The sequence below is a fragment of the Dreissena polymorpha genome, chromosome 2, assembly GCF_020536995.1.
Source record: "Dreissena polymorpha isolate Duluth1 chromosome 2, UMN_Dpol_1.0, whole genome shotgun sequence".
Lineage (NCBI taxonomy): Eukaryota > Metazoa > Mollusca > Bivalvia > Myida > Dreissenidae > Dreissena > Dreissena polymorpha.
Window position 1 is genome coordinate 78,415,440 of NC_068356.1, and position 21,555 is coordinate 78,436,994.

Below are 21,555 nucleotides of genomic sequence, written 5' to 3' on the forward strand. Positions count from 1 at the left end.
ATACCAAAGGTTCAGTATTTTGTAATTGTTAATGCTTGACTATCATTTTCTAGACAGGCGTTAGTTTTAAAAAAACATTCTAAAACAGGTTTAATAATTTCTTAACTTGCTTTATGTTCATACATAACGTTTGAAAACAATCAAAGAATGTTGGAATAAAAACATTATTTACTTTAAATCGTTTACACAATTATACAATCACACTATTATTGAGGCAGATTTATTGTCTTATGTACCTGGTATATTGTGTACATACCGGGCGAGATTGAACGCGTCACCTATTAACCCAGCCCTATTCGCACCGGAAAAAATCTTGTGGTCGGAATTAAGTTGCTCTGACAACCTGTTCCACATGTCGAGGTCATAGTTCACGCGGTAGAAACCCCCATAGTCCACGTTGCCTATAATCCAGCCGTCCCGTGATCTGGGTACCTTACCTTTGAAACAAATAATTATACATGGTAATACAATGATAATGTATGGTCTTGCTTCATATTTGATATTTATGGGATTATCTTTTTCTCCCAAAGAGAGCTTTCGAGCTACTGAATAGGCGAACGTCAGTAATGAAGCTGTCAATTTATGGGGCCTTTTCGCGTTTTGGTAAATTGACAAATTAAAACAAGTTGGTCCAGAATCGCAATTTTCTTTTTAGTTATGATATTTGTGAGGAAACAGTAATACTGAACATTTACCATGCTCTAAAATAGCCAGTTTATTCATCTTTTGACGAGTTAAAAACCTGAAAATTATAAAGCGTTGCAACGCGAAACGATTGAATATTTGTCGTTATATGCCTTGTGTTGTTACACGAATGGTATATGCTTGTGTAGTTAAAGTACGGACGTGATGTATTGTATGTGTTATTTATACATGTAAATAAGAACGAAGCCACAGATGTCAAGCATCCAAAGTTTAAACATAATTGAAAAAAAAACAATCGTAAAATCTATGTGCGATTAATAATTGATCAGCAAAATATTGAATGTAAAACTAAGAAACGTCTCACCTGGACCCATATTGAGCCAATGGAGACGGGTATTGTTCTCTCCCTCCAGGCGATAAGTAAAAGGAATACGCCATTTATACCTGATGAAATGAACAATTGAAAATACATAACCATTTCGATCATATTAGATATAGTGTAATCAAATAAGAATAAAATAAAATGTATAAGTATAATCACTATATTTTAATTGGACACATTCAACGGATGGCGATGAAGGTATATGCATTTCAACAAACTGACACACACTGCGCTTTTTGGATGGCTTATTTAACCCATATTTAAACAAGGTCTTATTTAACCCATATTTAAACAAATATTTCGTTTCGTTGACAACTATAAAGTTATACAATACACAGCAAATAAGAACGCGCGTTTCTTTACCCGAATTCGGATATTTCTTCCGGTTCGTCACCGGATGTGTGTGAATCCATCAGGAACCGCTGCTGCTCAAGGATGTAGAAATCTCCCAGCTGACGAATTGTGACCACCGGATATCCGGTCTGTCGCGTCCACGTATCCATGATGGCGCCGATGTCTATTGTGTTGTTGGTCGTCTGTCGTTTAAACCCGGGTTAACACAAATTGATTGATGTTGAAACGATTTAGGCTTAAACAGTTTCTTTTCTTTACTCGACCGACACTTAGTTTTACCGCTCGATCAAAGTTGATAAATAAACGTTTGAATAATTACATGTACATAGTTAACTAAGTAGTACGTTAAAACTAAGAGCTCATGACGTGCGTATTCTTTGTAACCCGAGGGATGGACTGAAACTTACGGGAAAATAAATCAGTTTGTTTTATCATCGCTATTCAGAGAATAAGGAGGTCGAATGCAGCTACCAACCTTAGAAAATGTAGCCCAAAGCTCATCATGATCGGCATTGTCGAATTTGTACTTTTCAACATACGTCTGCAAGAAAAGAAATATGTAGTTTAAACGATGTTTTACACATATCACATGCGAATGTCAAGATGCTCAAAATATTAAAAATATCGGCTAAAACGGACAAAATGATACTCAAAATAACAAAATGACCCGCACAAAATTTAATGAAATGAGCTGTTTGTTGAATTAATAGAAATAGAAGTCTCTATAACGCTCAAGATCAACGAAAATTTCGTTAAGTATTTCGTAAAATAAAGTAAACACCTTAACAATCAATGTTCCTTATAGCAAAAGCCATAATTTCAACGCTAGATGTGGTATGATTACATAGATTTTTGTAGATACAAAATGCTCGTTTTTATTTATTTGTGGCCACAATTAATTCCCGCGAATATATCTATTCATACGATACACGAACACAATTTAAGTGTTCATGTGTCGTATGAATAGATATGCAAAACAATAATAAAAACGAGCATTTTGTAAATACAAACATCTATTTTACCAGACCACATCTGACGTTAAAATTTTGGCAATTGCCATAAGGAACACTGATTTTAAATTGGTTAAGTTTATTTTACGAACATCTGTACGAAATATTCGTTGATTTTGAATAGTAATTTTGCTTTTACCTTATTTTTAAAACAAACAATTATTTAAACAATTAAAAACTATTACGAATAACCTGCTTTGTTAGAGATTAAAAACCACAATGTTCTTTTGTAATAATCATGTTTTTTTCCATTGATGACTAGGGAAATTCCAGTGATTCGACATTTTTTAGGAATGTTTTTAGGAATGTTTCCGACAATGAACAATAATTTTGCTCTGAAAATACGTCATTATTTTGACGTTTTTATGACGTTGTTATTCTGGTTAACTTCTTCAAAATAGCCCTTTCACTATGTTAATACACTGTGAAAAGCATATCATGAAAGAACCTTTGTTTGGTTATTTAAAAATGGTCTTTAGGCCACTAATTATCATCAAAAATATATTAATTTCTCTGATAAATAAGGAAATTAAATTCGATAATTTACTCAAATCAACAAATAATTAACAATTAAAGTAAATAAGCGTAAAAAGCAGTTGCGTTACCTGAAGACCTAGCCTAAAGCCATCAGGTCCGAGAAATGTCTCAAGCATGCGCAGTATAGCCATGCCCTGAAAAACACAGGGTCCAATGTTAACTGCAAATGGGACGGACATATTTACACACGAGAAATGTTCATCTGAAATGTGCTATATTGATGCTAAAACATTTCGGAATGTATGTTCCTTGCCTTAAAATTCGACGATACATGTTAAAGTATATAAACACAACCATTTGAGGCTATGAGGTTCGCTTTCCCTTGTGCGGAAAAATGATGTCTATAAAAAGGCGCGTAGGTCCGTTTTTGTAACAACTGCTCAAAAAGCGTATCCATATACAACACTTACTATAAATTCGTTATATTTTTCATACCTTGTTATACGAGATTTGATCGAATGACTCCGCTATCTCGATCGGATGGATGATATTGGTGGACACCGGATGTGACGTCACAAGCGCGTCTTTCACCATCACCGGAAATATGTCCTCTACCACAACAATTTCCAGCTGGAAATGCATTATTTATTATTATTTTAAGTTGATAAAATTACGACTAATTATGACAGTATATGTGTCAGGTCAAACCAAAGTATGCATTAAAAGACTCACGCGATTGTCGTTTTATGAATCATGTAATTACATTTACACATAATCGGATCATCAGAGGTTTAGCTTTCAAACGTTACAGTTGATTGCCGATATACAAAATGCGATTTTTCACCAGATGCAATGAAAACTCAAAGTGCAGCGTTGAAGTAACTGACCACGTGACACTCACCACGTTCCAATCCGGGTAGGCGTGGTCCATGGAGAAGTACATGAGGATGCTGGCAAAGCCCTCGTTCAGCCAGAGGTCCGACCACCAGCGCATGGTCACCATGTTGCCGAACCACTGGGGTAATAATATACATGTCTGTGCAACATCCAATCTATAATCTTCATACCCAGTCTTCATAATGTCAAATACGCGAAATATTATACACAAATACGATCATTATAATTAGGTTTGTCTACGTATTTGTTACTTTTGATGTTTAGTATTGTACAAACTGCTGACTAGCGATTAACACTCGTTGTACATAAAAGGGCCCTCATATAAAAATACACGTTACCAGGCATAACACAATAAATTCTTATAACAACGCAAAACACTCACGGTGTGCGAGATCTCGTGCGCGATGATCAGGGTCACCATGTATTTGTTGAAGCTCGACGACACATTCGGGTCGTACAGAAGCGCCGTCTCGCGGTAGATTACGAGACCCCAGTTCTCCATGGCGGCTCCGCTGAAGTCCGGAACGGCCACGTGATCTGTGTGACAATAGAATAGGTCTAATGCGATAGACTTATGCGTCGTAAATGTTGTGTTTGCATTTAATTTAATAGAATGTGCGTTTGACTTTAGCTGCAATTTCTAGTTTTTCGTATTTATTTTTTTCATTTTTTAGTGTGGTGTGACGTGTGTGGTTTGGATGAGGCTGGTGGACCAATGCCTATCCCCGCCTGTCTTTTATGGTAATCAAAACCAACTCTGGGAAACTTCTTTTCTTGCATCGGCTGAATTTCTTGAGTTTACAATAACCACTTCTATTACAGATAAAATCCTTTCAGATCTAGAAGGATGTTCATTTTGTTACTGTTAATTTAGATAACTGAAAGCTCCTACATAATTTTGCTTATGTACACGTACGTGTTTGTAGTCAACAATGATGGACGTTAAAATGAATAATAATGGAAACAATGAGAAAATTAAAAAAAATAAATCTCGATCGCTAATCGTCACATGATTTGAAATCATAGCAAGGATTTCATTAGAGCTTTAACTCGAAAGAGATAAATTCTAGCTAAAGAGATTGATTATATGAAGAAGAATATGAGTAAAGGGTAATATTTACCGGCTTTAATCATCACATCCGGCATTTGAAAGTAGTCCGTGAAATATCCATACGAGTTGATAGCGAAGTTCAGGGCATAGTGAGTCAGGTTAATTAGATCAGGCTGCGACCATATCCGTAACTGCGACACACAAGAAAATGATTACAAAACATATTGCAGGTAATACAACTTAATTTTTTTACCAGTTCACATTAGAGTTTAGCGATTTTGTATATATATGTTTTGTTTTACTTTTCTCTAACGTACATGTACACGTGTATTGATTATTAATAAAGAAGAACATATGTTATACTACGCTTTATTAGTAATTTATATTGTTTTGTTCTAGACATGCTAATTAAGTCGATACATATTAAATAGATTTGAACTCATCAACGACATCATCGTTGGGTACCATTACAATTTTCTAACAAGTGCTTATCGGGTAAACGCAGTCCCATGCGACTAATAATTTGCAGCTGTTCATATGAGCTTTGCATTAAGACGTTCATTTTAACTATATTACATCATTGATGACACCATACAGCCTCGTACCGTATAATTTCCGTCAAGTAGTCGCTCAGTATACCGGAAATCTGACACGACGAACGCCAGTAGGTACGTGGACATAATGGGCGTGGTCTGGAACACGTCACGTAACCGGTTGCAATCGCCGACGCATTGCGAGGCGATCACTGGCATGTTGCTTAGGGCTGTGTACTCTGTTCGACAGAAAACAAGTATGGTTTGAGAAAAAGTATGATCACAATTACCAGTATCATCTCCCAGCTCTGTTTAAGAATCATCAGCATAGACGTTGTCATCGTAATCATTGACATACCAATACTAATCTGAACCGTTCTCCGTGAATAGGGGGTTTAATCCATGTGCGTTAAGTGCCGTCCCATATTAACCTGTGCAGTACGCACAATCTAATAAGGGACTAAACTTTCCGCCTAAAATGGATTTTTGCTAAGAAGAGACTTTCTTGAAATGACAAATATCATACAAGCGGTAAGTGTCGTCCCTGATAAGCCTGTGCGGACTGAGCAGGCTAATCGGAGACGACACTGTACCTACATCCATAAAACCCCTTTTTCACAGAGCACGGCCCATATAAAAACATCATATACGTACAAATATTACACTGTTTATCAATGAACTGCAGTCAGAAATCCTTCAAATGAAATATCCCGACGACATAAAACTTACTGACGTCATGCGTGATTGAAACGTTAAACGTCGCCTTCATTGCGGGTTCGTCAAAGCAGGGAAACACTTTTCGGGCATCTGTAGACTGCAGTTGTGAGGCAACCAGTTTTCTGAAATGACACAAACGTGAATTTAGTCAAAGCGCTGTTAGGGTACAATGATGGAAATACTACATATTAAAGCAGTGACTTTGAAACGTCAAATGACGCAACGCAACATAAACAACTTTCAAGTTTTACCAAAACGTTAACGTAAATCTTAATTGTGTAAAAATTCGGATGTGGCCCTCTTAATCATTTCATTCTTTAATTTATTAAACTCGCGTAGTAACAATTTTCCTGAAGTCGTATCTTAAAATATTGTTTGTCTTGATAACTCGTGACAGATCCTTTCTCTCTTTTCTTTGCGCCTTCTTTAGTTTTCTCTCTCTTTATATATATTTAACATAAATTTTCCGTGAAGAATTAATTTTTATAGGACTTATATAATCAAGTTCTCTAAGTAAATGCCGATTAAAAAAAAAATCGCCTTTTAAATATTTGAACGTGTGCAAATACAGAAAAATGATAATGCAAGAGTGAGCGTACCGTTTTCAGCGTCTCCTGAAAAATATCAACTTCTGTCACACTCAACATAGTACTGCTAGTAATTTGAAACTAGACAAGCTTAGTAACAGGGGCTCGTTATCCAGGAATTGTCCGCTTGTTTCGCGTTGTTTGATTGACATCTGTTTTTCTGCCATCATTTCATATTTGTATGACAATCTTGAAGACAATTTTCGGGATCATATATCTTGCTTGAGAGGTTAATGACTTGAAACGTGAGACGATTCTGAATTTCTATAAGTGATTTCATAAAAACAGTTATCCTTTTTGTGGAACATGTTGCATTTTGTCAGAAAAAAGACACATGCACTTATTACGGCAACTACAAACATGTGCGAAGAATAGCTCAGTACAAAGACGTACTGTACAATTCCTTTAATTATTGCCTAGTTTGTGTGTTCACCGGAATGAGCAATTACAAAACATAACAGTTTTGTTTGATTCATTAAACATAAAATGTTCATGGTCATAATTCGGTTGAAATTTTATATTAATTAATAAATTTAAACCATGAAAGGAACCACATGTGGTAAATTTTGCGTTTATTATTATTGACTTCCTGTTTGTTTATGACCACAGAGGGTGTTCTGTTTGTAGTTTTCTCACACATTGGGTATAATTGTTATTTATATTCAATTAATAAAAAAATCCCGTCGTAATGAACACACCATAATCATTAAAATTATTTTCCTATGCGAGTGTCTTTTTTAATTTTATAATTAAAAAAAATCTTTCAAAACCAGTGTATTTTAAAATCAAGGATAATTAGTCGCTTGAAAATTCAGACGTCCTTTAAGTTTCTTTATGTGTGTCACAATGACAGTAAATATCATGTACCAAGTGAAGTTACTTATAAATAAAACATGTATTTATTAAACGTTCTGCCAAAATAGAAGTAATAATTTTATGCTTTCCAATGGTTTATAGAGAAATATCAGTGAATTAAAACTGATAATTTCACTGTTTCAAATAATGAAAATTATCAGTGAAAATTATCGATAATTTTCACTGTTTATGTTAAATGACGTCATTTTTTTTTGACGAAATGACGTCATTTTCCCAACGAAATTATTAAGTTAAACTCTTTAACAATGTATATAAACTGTGAAATAAAGCATAAAGTAAAAGAAAATTTGTTGGGTTCGGTGGATTATCGATTATAATTCACTCGTGATCATATCAAATATATATTTTCACTCGTGGCTGCGCCACTCATGAAAATATTATTTTCTATGATCACTCGTGAATTTCAATCGATATTCCACCGAATCCAACAAATATCCTCTATATAATACGCCTTAAAATTGACAAAAGTCATTATAATTTAATTTAATTTTAAAGGTTTTGATGTAGGCCAGGAATTGGATATAGTTATGAGGGCAAAGAATTAAAGCCCCAGTCCCAGACAGATGCCGGATCGACACGGTCCATATCCGGCCTGGTCCGGCATGTAACCATTGTAGCCGTCGTATAACTCCGTGTCGATCCTTGTAGGTCCACGAACGTCCGGCATTTTTCTTGGGGATTCGGAAGGTCAACACGGCATTTTTTGGGAAGTTTAAACTTGCCGTGTTGATCCGTGACAAACCGGGAAGATGACAGCATCCGGAGTGGTCCGTGTAAGTGCCGCGTAGAGTCCGGAGAGAGCCGTATAGGGTCCGGCGACAGCCGTATATATGCTCTGGTTGTCCGCGTGCATGATTGACTGTCCGGGAACAAAATTCAGGCCCTAGACCATTAAGGACCATGGCGGCAGTTTTACGGTTGTCGCCAGATCCTTCGCGGCGGTTACACGGAATACGTCGGTACAGTTTGATTGTATCACTATCATCACTGATCAGCAAGGAGCTACGATAGAGAATAACGGTTCAAACACGGACATAAACAGTGGCAACGCGACGCATACACAGACGATGCCGGATTGACAGGGTGCTAACAAGAACCTTTAGGGTGTAAACACGATTAAAACACGGATTATCACGGCGAAACACGGTATAATACGGAAGATGGCGGATATTCATTTAAAGATGGGCACTTCGAAAATCGCTCATTTTTGTATGCGCTACCGACGATACAACGTGGGCTATGAGATTAAGACCGAGGACAAGCTGATGCTGATGAGATGCCAGATTCTACCGCAAAACGCTGAGGTTGAAAACAGTATCCTGATTGTTAAAGCGAAGCTAAGACGGAGAAATAGAAAAGTCGCGAAAAAAATGTTTCTACACCTTTGAAAAGATTGAAAAGGAGAACCATCTAGGTCTGCCAGAAGACTAGACCTGGGTCAATACGCACGACTGATGAACGAACTGAAGAAAGAAGACGCCAAGGGGTCTTTTATTTCCTGCGAATGGACTTTCAGATGTACCAAGACATCCTGACACGCATTGAACACATAACCAAGCCGAAGAGTTCAAAATACAGGACGTCTTTCACAGCTGGCATTAAGATAGCAATAGCATTGTACCTCAGGGGACAGCTACTACTCTGTGTTGTATGGATTACGGGTCGCACCCAAACCGTAATTTAGAATTTGCTGAGGAACTAATGCCCTGTCCTGAAACTCAAGATGAGTGGAAGAACAAAGCCAATTAGTTCGGGGACCGATAGCAGCTGCACAAATGTGTTGGTGCCTTGGACGGTAAGCACAGAGCCATACAGTGTCCTCGGTGTGGTAGCTTCATGTACTACAACTACAAAGGTTACCATTCCATAATCCTCATGGCCTTGGTCGACGCCGACTTCAAGTTATTTGTGCTTAAGTGTTCAACAGTGAGCTGAGGGAAACTATCGACAATGGAACGTTCGGTCTACCTGATCTTGTACCTTTACCGAACGACGACAAACCTATGCCGTTATATATTGCTGCGGATGACGCATTCGCTTTCAAGAAGTGGCTCATGAAACCTTTCTGTAAGAAAAACCTTTCACATTTCAAGAGAGTCTTCAACTATCGACTGCCAAGCGGCGACGGATTTTGGAAAACGCGTTCGGGATTTTTGCTCATCGCTTTCAATGTCTACACACTTAAATGTTGCAGTCTCCAGAGACAGTGACGTCTATTGTGCCACACTGCATCATCTTACACAATCGTCCGAGAACGCGCAATGGAAATGAGCATGTTCGTGAAGCAGACCAGGAGGACAACAATCACAACATCATACCAGCACAATGACGAAACGACAACCCGCTCATAGATGTTGTGTACTTTCGGCACAAACAACTTGTTTTCATACTTTTTTCGGTACAGTGTCGATCGTGTTTGGTTCGTGTCGCCGTCGTGTTTGTCCGTGTTTTTGTCGTGTAGGTCCGGGATGGTCCGTATAAATGCCGTGTTTATCCAGGACTACCCGTGTCTCTTCCGTGTTGGTCCGTAATACTCCGTAGCTCTCTCGTGAAAGCCCGTGTGGATATCGTGTTGATTCCGTGATGCTGCCGAGTTTGTCCGTGTTGGTCCGTGATGATGCCGTGGTGCAACTGGGGTGGTGGTCTTTAAAAGACCGTCGACGCTCAAAAATGCTAAAAAGCCCACGGTTCGGACTGCAGTATCCATCCGTGCTGATTTGGAACTGGGGCTTATGAGAGTATCAATGTACATCAGTATATTTCACTTGAAATAGGGAAACGTCAGTCTGTGTTAGGAAATGCCATATTTTCGCATGTACACAGACAATTCTGACAAACAGTCTGCGCGAAAAAGAATACCCAAGACAATTGCACTATCAGAACTGTGTACGCAAATCACGAAAACATCCGTGTATTTCAGCCATTTAATAGTGGGCCATAATTCGCCCGGGAGCTTCCTTTCCTTGCCCACGATGTGACAGATATGTTTGCGTAGTCGTACTCTATCGCAGTCCTTGAAAATGGATTACGAAATATATCATGCATTACTATTTATTGAATAACTTTGATAGTGAAATATAATGTAAAAACATTAAAAAACAAACAATACAATTGAATTAATTCAAATTACAAACTGAAAGTGATATTATGGGCATCTAACAGTTTATAGGTGTCTTTCGCAACCGATGTTTATTTTTGGTGTTTTCACTTCATATACACTTATATTTGTTAATGCAGCATCAACATACTAAAACAATATCCCGGAAAGAGAAAAATAATGCATTTGAATATCAACCGTACTTTCGTTTGACAACTGGTCATGCATGTACGATGTGATACTAAATTTAGTTTTAGTGCAGATTCGTTCATACGATACAAAGACACAATTTTGTTTTACGGATCATTTTGGCTTACAAGAGTAGTCACGTAAAATATCGAAAATAAAATATATTTTTTATAAACAACTGGTAGCAAGATGAGTTGCAGATAATTGGTCAGTAACCACATTTTAACTAACTCTTTTGACCTGTTAATTCTTTTCAGCTCAATTCAACAGTGAAAAATGCCCATAATATCACTTGAACTTGAATTTTAAAGTAACATTACTTCTCAAAATCAACGAAAAATTCGTACAATATTTTGTAAAATAAAGCTACACAATTAAAAAAACATTGTTCGTTATGGCAATTGCCGAAATTTCAACACCAGATGTGGTCTGGTAAAATAGATGTTTGTGGATACAAAATGCTCGTTTTTATTATGGTTTTAACATGGTACCATTTTAGTGTTCGTGTGTCGTATGAATAGATATATTCACAGGAAATTAGCATGGAATTTATTGTGGTCACAAATAAATAAAAACGAGCATTTTGTATCTACAAAAATCTATGTAATCATATCACATCTAGCGTTGAAATTTTACCTGGCTTTGGAATGAGTGTGAGGATGCTTTGTTTTTGAAGTTGGGTTAAGTTTCCAGTTACATATGAGTGGTTAATAAAATTCAGATAATATATTTGTATGTCATCCCAAAATACTTTGTCGAATTCTGCTGATAATCCATCTGAACCAGGACTTTTGTTATTACCCATTTCTTTTAAAGCAGTAAGACACTCGTATTCATTTATTAGGCCTTCACATGATTGTTTCTCAGCTTCTGTGAGTTGTTGTATGTGTGTTTCAAAATAAAATTGATTATTACTATTGTTGTACTGTAAATGTGTTTTTTTACTGTAAAGGTTTGAATAAAATTTACTCTGTTCGTCTAATATAGTTTTTGTGTCTCTGATTTCTGTGTTGTTTATTTTGAGTTTATGTATGGTTTTTCTTTCATAATGTCGTTTTTCTAAATTTGCAAAGTACTTAGAATTTTTTTCATTTTGTTCAATGTGTATAGCCCTTGCTCGAATTAATATGCCATTTATTTTCTCTTCTATAATATTTTCATATTCTATTTTTGTTTCTCTAATTGATTTTATAATGTGTTCATCATCAGCTGTGTGATTGTTTAATTGTTTTTCTAAAGTCTCTAATTTTTCAATAATTTGATGTTCTTTCTCCTGCTTTCTTTTTTTTGTCACAGATGAAAATTTTATACTGACGTTTCTCACAGTCCCTTTTATCAGCTCCCATAATGTATTTGGATTACTATTTTTGTTAAGTTCTACTGCTGATTTTATTTCATGTTTGATTTGTGTTTGATACTCTTCTTTTAGCAGTATAGTATTATTTAATTTAAAGTATCCAGGACCTTTGTCTTGTATTTTGTTATCGATAGTTATTTCTATTATTGAATGATCTGTTTTGTAGCCTGGTTTTATTTTGGCTCTATTTATTATGTTACATAGATTTTCTGAAATTAAAAAAGTAATCGAGTCTACGAAATATGGCTGGTTTTCCATTTGAGTGCCATGTGTAACGTGTTTGCTCCGGATGAGATGCTCGCCATATGTCAATTAAGTTACATGAATTTATAATGTTGTTTATTGTGTTTCTACATTTTGTATGTGTGTCTTGTTTACCGTTTTTCTTATTTAATATCATAACTACAACGAAAATTTGCGAATCTGAAACATTCTTTTAATTGTGTCCATTTACCGAAACATGGAAAGGTCCCTTTACAATGAATAACAAGAATATCAGTGAAACTGATGGATGCTCCCCGATGATGCGCTTTGTCAATCTATGTGTTCATAACTCCCTTAAAAAATCTAGTATTAGCCTCTGTGGCCGTGACCTCGACGCCAGTGACCTTAAACCTCATCAAAACGTAGAGGTCCGTGGAAGGTACCTACGTGGCAAATATGAAAAAGATCGGTAAAGTATTAAAGGTGCTATGAGAAACTGTAACAAAAGTGTGAATATATTAATAGCCTCGGTGACCTTGACCCCAGTTACCTCAAACCTCATCAAAAGGTAGAGGTCGATGCAAGGTACCTACATGCCAAATATGAAAGAGATCGGTAAAGTATTAAAGGTGCTATGAGAAACGGTAACAAACGTGTGGCGGAAGGAAGGAAGTACGGAAGTAAGGAAGGAACTTCAAACTGGCAACGATATGCTCCCTGAAAATTTTCGGGGAGCATAAAAAACCTGGCGGTATCGCCTTGTAAAGTAGACCGACAGCAATTCATTTATTTCAACTCAATGAAATACATTTCGATACAATCAGTACATATCGGCTAATTTCCGTTAAAATGTCAGGCAATGCAAATTAACGTCCTTTGGTGACACATATTAAGTATTTTAGAGACATTTCTGACAAACAACCTGCATCGTTGAATACATAGTACGATTGCAAAATAACAAATTCAAAACTAATATCTTTACTCAGAACCGATTACATTGGCATAGTAACTAGACTGGTGCGTGTCGCGAATGAACATGTTCGTGTTTGTCCGTCTTTACTCGCCGACCCATAACGCTCGTGGGATTCCTGACGAAGGAAAGTAACTAGATCAGACTACCATATTTGCAATTCAAAGAGCTGAGTCGTTGCGTTGCGTTTACATAGCGAATATTTGATCATTGGAATTATTAACATATTTTCTACTTGAACTTTGATTTATCTGGCATGTTGGACTCGCGCTGTCAAGTCAGGAGTAACGCAATCCGCTGTTAAGTCACACAATGTTTCGCGGTCTCATAAACGGACAGCGTAGCACCTAACCCATTTATGCCTAGCGTCTAGAAAAAATGCCTTGGCAAACAGCGTAGACCCAAATGAGACGCCGCATGATGCGGCGTCTTATCAGGGTCTGCGATGTTTGCTTAAATGAATTTCTGTAAGAAGTATTCTAAATATAGAAATAAGTATACTAGAAATCCCTAATTTTGGAAATAAATTGATCCCATTTAGAATGATGGGAGAGTCAACTAGGCATAAATGGGTTAAACAGACAGACTATGTCAATGAGGTCTATGTGGTCTGGGGCTGGCTGCATAGAAAGCAAATCCCGTTTCTGCATGAAGCGGCTCATATGCAACGCAATAAATTGAGCAGCGTTCTGAGAAAACTGGGCTTAATGCATGTGCGTAAAGTGTCGTCCATGATTAGCCTGTGCAGTCCGCACAGGCTAATCAGTGACGACACTTTCCGATTTTATGGTGTTTTTAGTTTAAAGAAAGTCCCTCCTTACCGAAAATCAAGTTTAGGCGGAAAGTGTCGTCCCTGATTAGCCTGTGCGGACTGCACAGGCTTATCTGGGATGACACTTTACGCACATGCATTAAGCCCAGTTTTTTTTCAGAACAAGGCTCAATTGACAATTACAAGACACAATCTTCAGTAAGGATGTAAATGTTCTATTATGAAATAAATGCGAGGCAATAAATAAGAAAAATATTAGCCACATATAGGCTGATTTCTCTTCAAACAGAAAATATCAGTCCAGGGAAGTAATTGGCATTGATGAGAAGAATATGGGCGCATTTCTGAAGTTACTGACAAACGCACTGTAACGTTTGGATAAACAGGGCGATTGAAAATAAATCTTTTTTTATTAAAATTGATTTCATATACATAACCAAACAGACACGTGAGTGTCCAGGATGAAGATGTGCGTGTTTTCCCTCGTTATTCAGCGGGCCACAAGGCTCTTGGAATCCCCTTCTTCGCCACGTAACCGAATCACACCGTCATATTTGCATTTCACAGAACGAGTTTGCTGCGTTTACATAATGAAAATTGTAAAATTTGAATTTAAATATATTTTATTACGGAATTTGATTTATAGAAACTATTCGAATGTTAATACTATTTTCAAAACAGGATTTTGTTTCAGGAAGCCAAGAATAGGATGCCAACAAAACGTTTAATATGATTATTAAGCAGCTTTATCTTTGATTCTAGTAAATTATGAAAAGCATATTCAGGCAAATAAATTGTGTCTTGTTCTGTGAAAGCTGGTCATAATGCATGTGCGTAAAGTGTCGTCCCAGATTAGCCTGTGCAGTCCGCACAGGCTAATCAGGGACGACTCTTTCCGCCTAAACTTGATTTTCGGTAAGGAGGACTTCCTTGAAACTAAAAATACCATTGAAACAACTGGTAGCAAGATGAGTTGCAGATAATTGGTCAGTAACCACATTTTAACTAACGCTTTGGATCTGTTAATTCTTTTCAACTGTGAAAAATGCCCATAATATTACTTTAAATTCACATATAGATTTAACACTATATACACAATTCAAATTTGTTTTATGATAGCCGGTAAAGGTAAAGTACCCAACCTGGTACGTGTCAGCCACAATTATTTGCGTATTTTCCTGTCGTTACCCTGCGACCAAAAGGCCCATGGGATTCCCCACTTGGAAACGTATCCAAATAAGACCACCATATTTGCATTTCAAAGAGGGTGTCTGTGGAATTACATAGTGAATATTTGAATATGTAAATGTATTTATACTTGAAATATGATAAAACGGACACGTTCGGACGTTTAGTTTATGCAAACACAAAACAACAGCTTAAAAGAAACCGGACACGGGATAATTGGATGGCTTCACAAGACATTTATCACGTCTAATGCACGCGCCCTCTTGTTATAAATTAATACTTTTCAATAGCATAATTACGACCAACAAAAAATGTATCACACTGTATAATTAAACCACAACACCAAGAAAACATATTTCTCCGTTTTGAAATTTATTTGTTAATACAGGTTCGTGCTTCTTCTGCACATTGTGACTGATTATATTCAGCTGTAAAAGAAGAAGTAACTAGTATTGATTATTTCAACATGTCGGCTGCTTTTAAGCACGCGACGAAAACTGTGTTTAACCATACTCAAACATGCGCGTGACCAATCAAATTTCGGTTTCAGACGAACACCTCCCGTAAGATTAAAGTGTTATCTGAAACTAAAAATTGTAGCTTGACATGACATATTTTCGATTCTAAAACGTTTAAAAAAAATATCAATATTTATAGCAATTTCCAGCATGCTTACAACATAGCAACCCCTGTTACTTGGAAACATTCAGCTTAAATAGTTTGGTAAATTTGCATATCTTAAAATAGTTTGGATAAAATTTAAAAAGTACCACTGCCAAAAAATGCAGTAACAAGAGATGTGTTTGTCAGAAACACAATGCCCCCTACTGCGCCGCTTTTTTTACCTTTGACCTTGAAGGATGACATTTACCTTGACCTTTCACCACCACCACTCAAAATGTGCAGCTCCATGAGATACACATGCATGCCAAATATCAAATTGCTATCATCAATATTGCAAAAATTATGACCAATGTTAAAGTTTTGGTAAAAGTTTTGGACAAACACACTTACAGTGACACACACACACATACAATGACAGACAGGCCAAAAACAATATACCCCCGATCATTCGATCCGGGGGCATAACAAATCAAAAGTTGCGTTACAACATTCGCTATATAGTCACTCTTTGATCGACTACGTAAAATAATTACTGTCAAATATGATTAATATTGGAAACAAATCGCATGCAAAGTACTTTTGGAAAATTACACTTTTTACAAACGTTTTTATTAGATTTAAGTCTACTGATTGAGTGAATACAGGTCTCGGAATTCGGAAACAATATTTAGTCCCTTGACAATTATACTAAAGTAGATTTGTGTCTTGAGTTTCACGTGTGATTGGTTGTGACAGTCGACCACTTCTGACGCACGGAGACACGCGATTAAAGACAGCATAGGCAGCAATTTAACCACAAACAAACTTGTTTACGATTTGTCATATGTCGTACGTTTCGTCTGCCTTTTCTCTGGTAAGTGTTTCTATATGTCTACATTTTTTTAGTACCGGTATGGTTGCAACGTCACCCAGTAAGACTCTTTATACGACGAAGGAAAATATACATATATTTAACTTCTAATGAAAGCATTAGAACGTAAAACACAACATGCGTGTATCAACAACACAATAGCATTAAGTTTTAAAGGCGACGGATGTACCAAGCTGTTTTGCAAATGCTGAGGAATGGCATCCATTTCATCTTAGTGGTCGGAAATTTGCAATTGCACGTAAACAAGCAATACAAAAGGCCATAACATTCGTTTCGGGACAATTAGAGAAATTGCCTTTAAGTTTTGTTATATCTTAACAAATTTTAAGGCCAAATTCATATGTGCCCCTTCGTCGGTTCTTAAGCAGTTTCTGACCGACATCTAGCCCGGTCTTTCGTTTTGGTATTTATCCGGCGTTTTTCAAATATCGTGCATCAAATTCTCGCTTAATGGAGGCGGACGTTGTCTTCAATTCAAATGGCAATAGTTTACATGAAGCTCAACGTCATTTATTGTTAAAACTATAAATTGATCAGTTGATTAGAATATTATAATAACTTACAATGCAACTGCTATTAGTGTGGAAACGGTAGGTAGCGTGCAAATTCTACGCCTAAGGTCATGCTAATTGCTAATGAGTAACTGTCATGTGTCATATAGTATGCATACTACGAATAACGTTTGGGGAGTCAATACATGAACCGTGCTCTATGAAAAGTTTTTTTATATATGTGCGTAAAGTGTCGTCCCAGATTAGCATTTGCAGTCCGCACTAGCTAAGTAGGGACGACACTTTCCGTATTTAACAACATTTTTGCGAAGAAAATACTTCCTTTAAACAGAAAATACAATAAAAGCGGAAAGTGTCGTCCCTTATCAGCCTGTGCGGACTGCACAGGCTAATCTGGGACGACACTTTACGCACATGCATTAAACCCCATTTTCACAGAGCACGGCTCAAATGTAAGAGGTCATGATGCATGCTATTAAGGATTGTCGACTCACTAGTTGGGAGTCCAAATATGCCTCTAGCCAGTAACAGTATTTGGTTTTTACTGGTTAGGAGCGGAAAATCAGTTGTAGTAATTGTTCACACTTTTTTGTTTCCTGAAAGAAAACCTCAATGGAGTTCATATATATTCGCATTTCTCTCTTGCTAACGTTTACTGAGTTACATGATTACTTTGTAATGGATCTGTCTTCAACATTAAATTCTCGACGACTATCATGCGAAAAAAAACGTGCACGTGTCGAATGCAAAACGTGTTAGGCATGATTTCGAAAATCAGTGCGTAATGTTTGGAAAATGAGCTTAAGCATAACCACAACTGTATGATTGCATGCAATGAGTTCACGATTTCATGTGATACAGGATTAGTGCTTGTTATTTATGCTAATTGGTGTACATTATGTGTTTTTATGTTCTATTAATAAAGTTAGAGACAAAAATAAAGTTTAGTTAATTTTGGAATTGCTTTTTGAGTTTTATAATGGAAAACAAATAATTGGTTAATAACATATAAGCAATGTATTAACACAAACACGTTGAATTGTTTAAGTAATTACGGTTTGGGTAGCTGTTTTGACTTTATCTTTGCTTTCTGCAATAAGTGGTGTTGTCGTTTGAGTACGTCAAAATGAACTTAAAAGTATATTTTCTTGTAGAACAATATGTTTTTGTACATCATAATCATGTAAACATGAGCGTATACATTTCTTACAATACAGAACAAACAAAGAAATCAAAGTTAGACACTTTAGTTAGAATTGATATTAATTAATCTGCATTTCAAACTTTCAATGGATCATTTGGAAGTCTGGTGAACTCATTTTGGCGATGCCTTTTGGCCACTATTATATTCATATATAGTTTAAAAGTCACGTACAAAACGTGGATGTTGTTGAACAATTTGTTAAGCGTTCACATGTATTTGCCATTCGCTGATTCGTCTTAGACTGAGTTCATTTATACACATTAACGACCTTTACATGACGGTATTAAAGGTACTTCAATTCTGGACAATTGAAATATCATGTTCGCTAAAAAATATCAGTTCTTGTCACTTGCATCCTAGTTACACGTGAAGACTTTGTTGCTGATTACGCGATCATGAATTTAATTGTTGTTGTTATATGTGTAAATTAAAGTATTATTATGGGAATCTAACAGTTTATAGGTGTCTATCGCAACCGTTGTTTATTTTTGGTGTTTTCACTTCATATACATTTATATTTGTTAATGCAGAATCAACATACTTAAACAATATCCCGGAAAGAGAAACATAATGCATTTGAATATCAACCGTACTTTCGTTTGACAACTGATCAGGCATGTCTAATGTGAACCTAAATTTAGTTTTAGTGCAGATTCGTTCATACGACACAAAGACACCATTTTGTTTAAGGGATCATTTCAGCTTACAGGAATGGGTGGGTCACGTAAAATATATAATATAAAATATATTTTTATAAACAACTGGTAGCAAGATGAGTTGCAGATAATTGGTCAATAAACACATTTTAACTTACACTTTTGACCTGTTAATTCTTTTCAGCTCAATTCAACAGTGAAAAATGCCCATAATATCAAAAAGATACATTGTGTAAAGAATTAAGTGCACACTTAACTCAATCAATAATTTCGAGTTTGTTTTTCAATAAATCGTCATTTATAATAAATGGTACACACAAAACTTCAAAAGAGTGTTCACGTGTTCAAACAATGAGTTACTGTTATCACTTGTAAGACAAACAATTTCGCAAATAATGCCAATATTTTTCAGGTAACTAAAGTTAATGACAATACTTGTGTATCATGCCATTTAGCTTAACAATAGTATTTCATTTAGATTTTAGATTAAGCATATGACAAACGTTTACTGTGTGCAGCTCTTTGCTAAAATAGCCCCGGTAGACTGATGTACATACATATGCAAGACGATAATTTATGAAAGTACAACTAATGTATTTAAGGACAATATCTCAAACTTTGTTCAACGCGTTTTCGTCTGCATTCTGGTTACAAATGAACAAATATCATTCGGGGTTATGAAAACAAAAATAAAAATAACATATACAAATAAATAATATACTGGCTGTTTAAAACGTAAATATGCGAGACAATACTTATATCGGCTATTAGATATGCCTTCCATGGGATGCGTTGCTGGGATTTTAACCTTATATAAGGCTATTTGTCGAGAACAAGCAGATTATTGGTTGTGACAGGCAAAACGGCGACACGCGATTTCAGGCGAAAATTATAACAAAATATGCATATGAAGATGATATATGCAAAATTTTCGTCGTTTGTTCCTTCTCTGCGTGCGAACGGAGCATTCATACTTTAATCTTGATGGACCCCACGTTTTATAACAATACAACTTGTAATCAGCGCATTACAAAGTTGTTATTATTTGACGGCATTCAATCGGGATATTTAGTTGTTTTGGTCGCGGCATTCAATCGGGATATTTAGTTGTTTTGGTCGGTATGATGACCACATGGATGTCGCATGTAGATTTGGGGTGACTAAAAATATTTTTTGTCAAAGATAGTTAAAACGCCTTCGTTTACAGCTTTTACATTATGTCATTTCGGTCCTAATTATGTTGATCGAGTTTCATTATCACTTTACATTTTAAGTGAATTTTCCACGAGAAAAACATGCACGTGTTTCTGTAAAACGTGTTTGAAAAGGTTTCCAAAATAAATGCGCGTTCTAAACGTGACGCAGATGGATGATTGCATGCGATGTGGCTATGATTGTAATTGACACAGGGTTTGGCGATTGTTATTTATTATAATTAGAATGATATCAGGTGTTTCTATGTTCGAATAATTAAGTTGAGAGTTCCGTTAAGAGACAACAATAAATATTAGTTAATCGTGGAATCCGCTTTGAGATCACGAGTTATATACAAAACAAATTAATGAATGTATTAATAATTTACTAAGTGAAAGTTAAACCTGTTGCTTGACATGTAAAAAATCTGCAATTTTATATGTTATTATACACATTGGCTTTTGTGTTAATAAAAGAAAGGCATTATGTACAACAAAAATGTCAATTTGACATTTTTCATCATTTATTAATATAGCATTGAACTGGTTGAAAAGGTTGTGTTTTTCCATTGCGTTTACATTTTTTAACTTTAACAACCTTACACTCTGCTAGTAAAACAAAAGAAAAACTTGTACTGCGTCTTTGTATTACAAAATTTGTACGTACATGTATTTTTTATAAAATTGAAAATGTACTTCCCTTTTCCCAAGAAAAAAAGAGTTTATAATTCTATCCAATTTTAAGAAAAGCTTTTACTAATTTAAAGATACATTCGAAGTAGAAAAGACTACGCGGTCCCCTTTCATTGAACTCATATTAAAAATGTAATTGTGTTTGTTTGTATTCAATTGACTTTATCGTTCTTAAATTAAAAAATGTATTGGAGTCATCGTATTATGACGAGAATTATGGTAAACATCATTTAGTATCTAACATTTCATACATTGCCAAAGAATCTTGTTGTTTAAGAAATAATAACAATTGTCTGCGAGGCCATTATATTTTTCCATATATTTAGTCGCTTTTACTTCGATGGTCTTTTCAGAAATCAATTTGCATTCTAAAAGGTAAAAAGATGTAATAAAATTGTCTGAATAAATTCACAAATGCATCTTCTTATATTCTTTGCTCTTTCGTATTAGTTCTTAATTTAAGCACTTACATGTCTGGAATATATGGGTTTAAAGA

General features: G+C 35.8%; 1 protein-coding gene across 1 annotated transcript in view; it reads right to left on the reverse strand.

Annotated features, from left to right (window-relative positions):
* LOC127867717 (glutamyl aminopeptidase-like) overlaps positions 1 to 21,555 on the reverse strand; it is a 33,338-nt gene that overhangs the window by 9,884 nt on the left and 1,899 nt on the right. The window contains exons 2-12 of the mRNA XM_052409061.1: positions 6,079 to 6,188; positions 5,422 to 5,588; positions 4,887 to 5,007; positions 4,148 to 4,302; positions 3,770 to 3,883; positions 3,364 to 3,498; positions 2,997 to 3,062; positions 1,857 to 1,922; positions 1,391 to 1,563; positions 1,010 to 1,089; positions 257 to 437 (exon numbers count right to left, since the gene is read on the reverse strand). Coding sequence (XP_052265021.1) covers positions 257 to 437; positions 1,010 to 1,089; positions 1,391 to 1,563; positions 1,857 to 1,922; positions 2,997 to 3,062; positions 3,364 to 3,498; positions 3,770 to 3,883; positions 4,148 to 4,302; positions 4,887 to 5,007; positions 5,422 to 5,588; positions 6,079 to 6,188 — 1,368 coding nt within the window. The remainder of the gene's footprint in view (positions 1 to 256; positions 438 to 1,009; positions 1,090 to 1,390; positions 1,564 to 1,856; positions 1,923 to 2,996; positions 3,063 to 3,363; positions 3,499 to 3,769; positions 3,884 to 4,147; positions 4,303 to 4,886; positions 5,008 to 5,421; positions 5,589 to 6,078; positions 6,189 to 21,555) is intronic.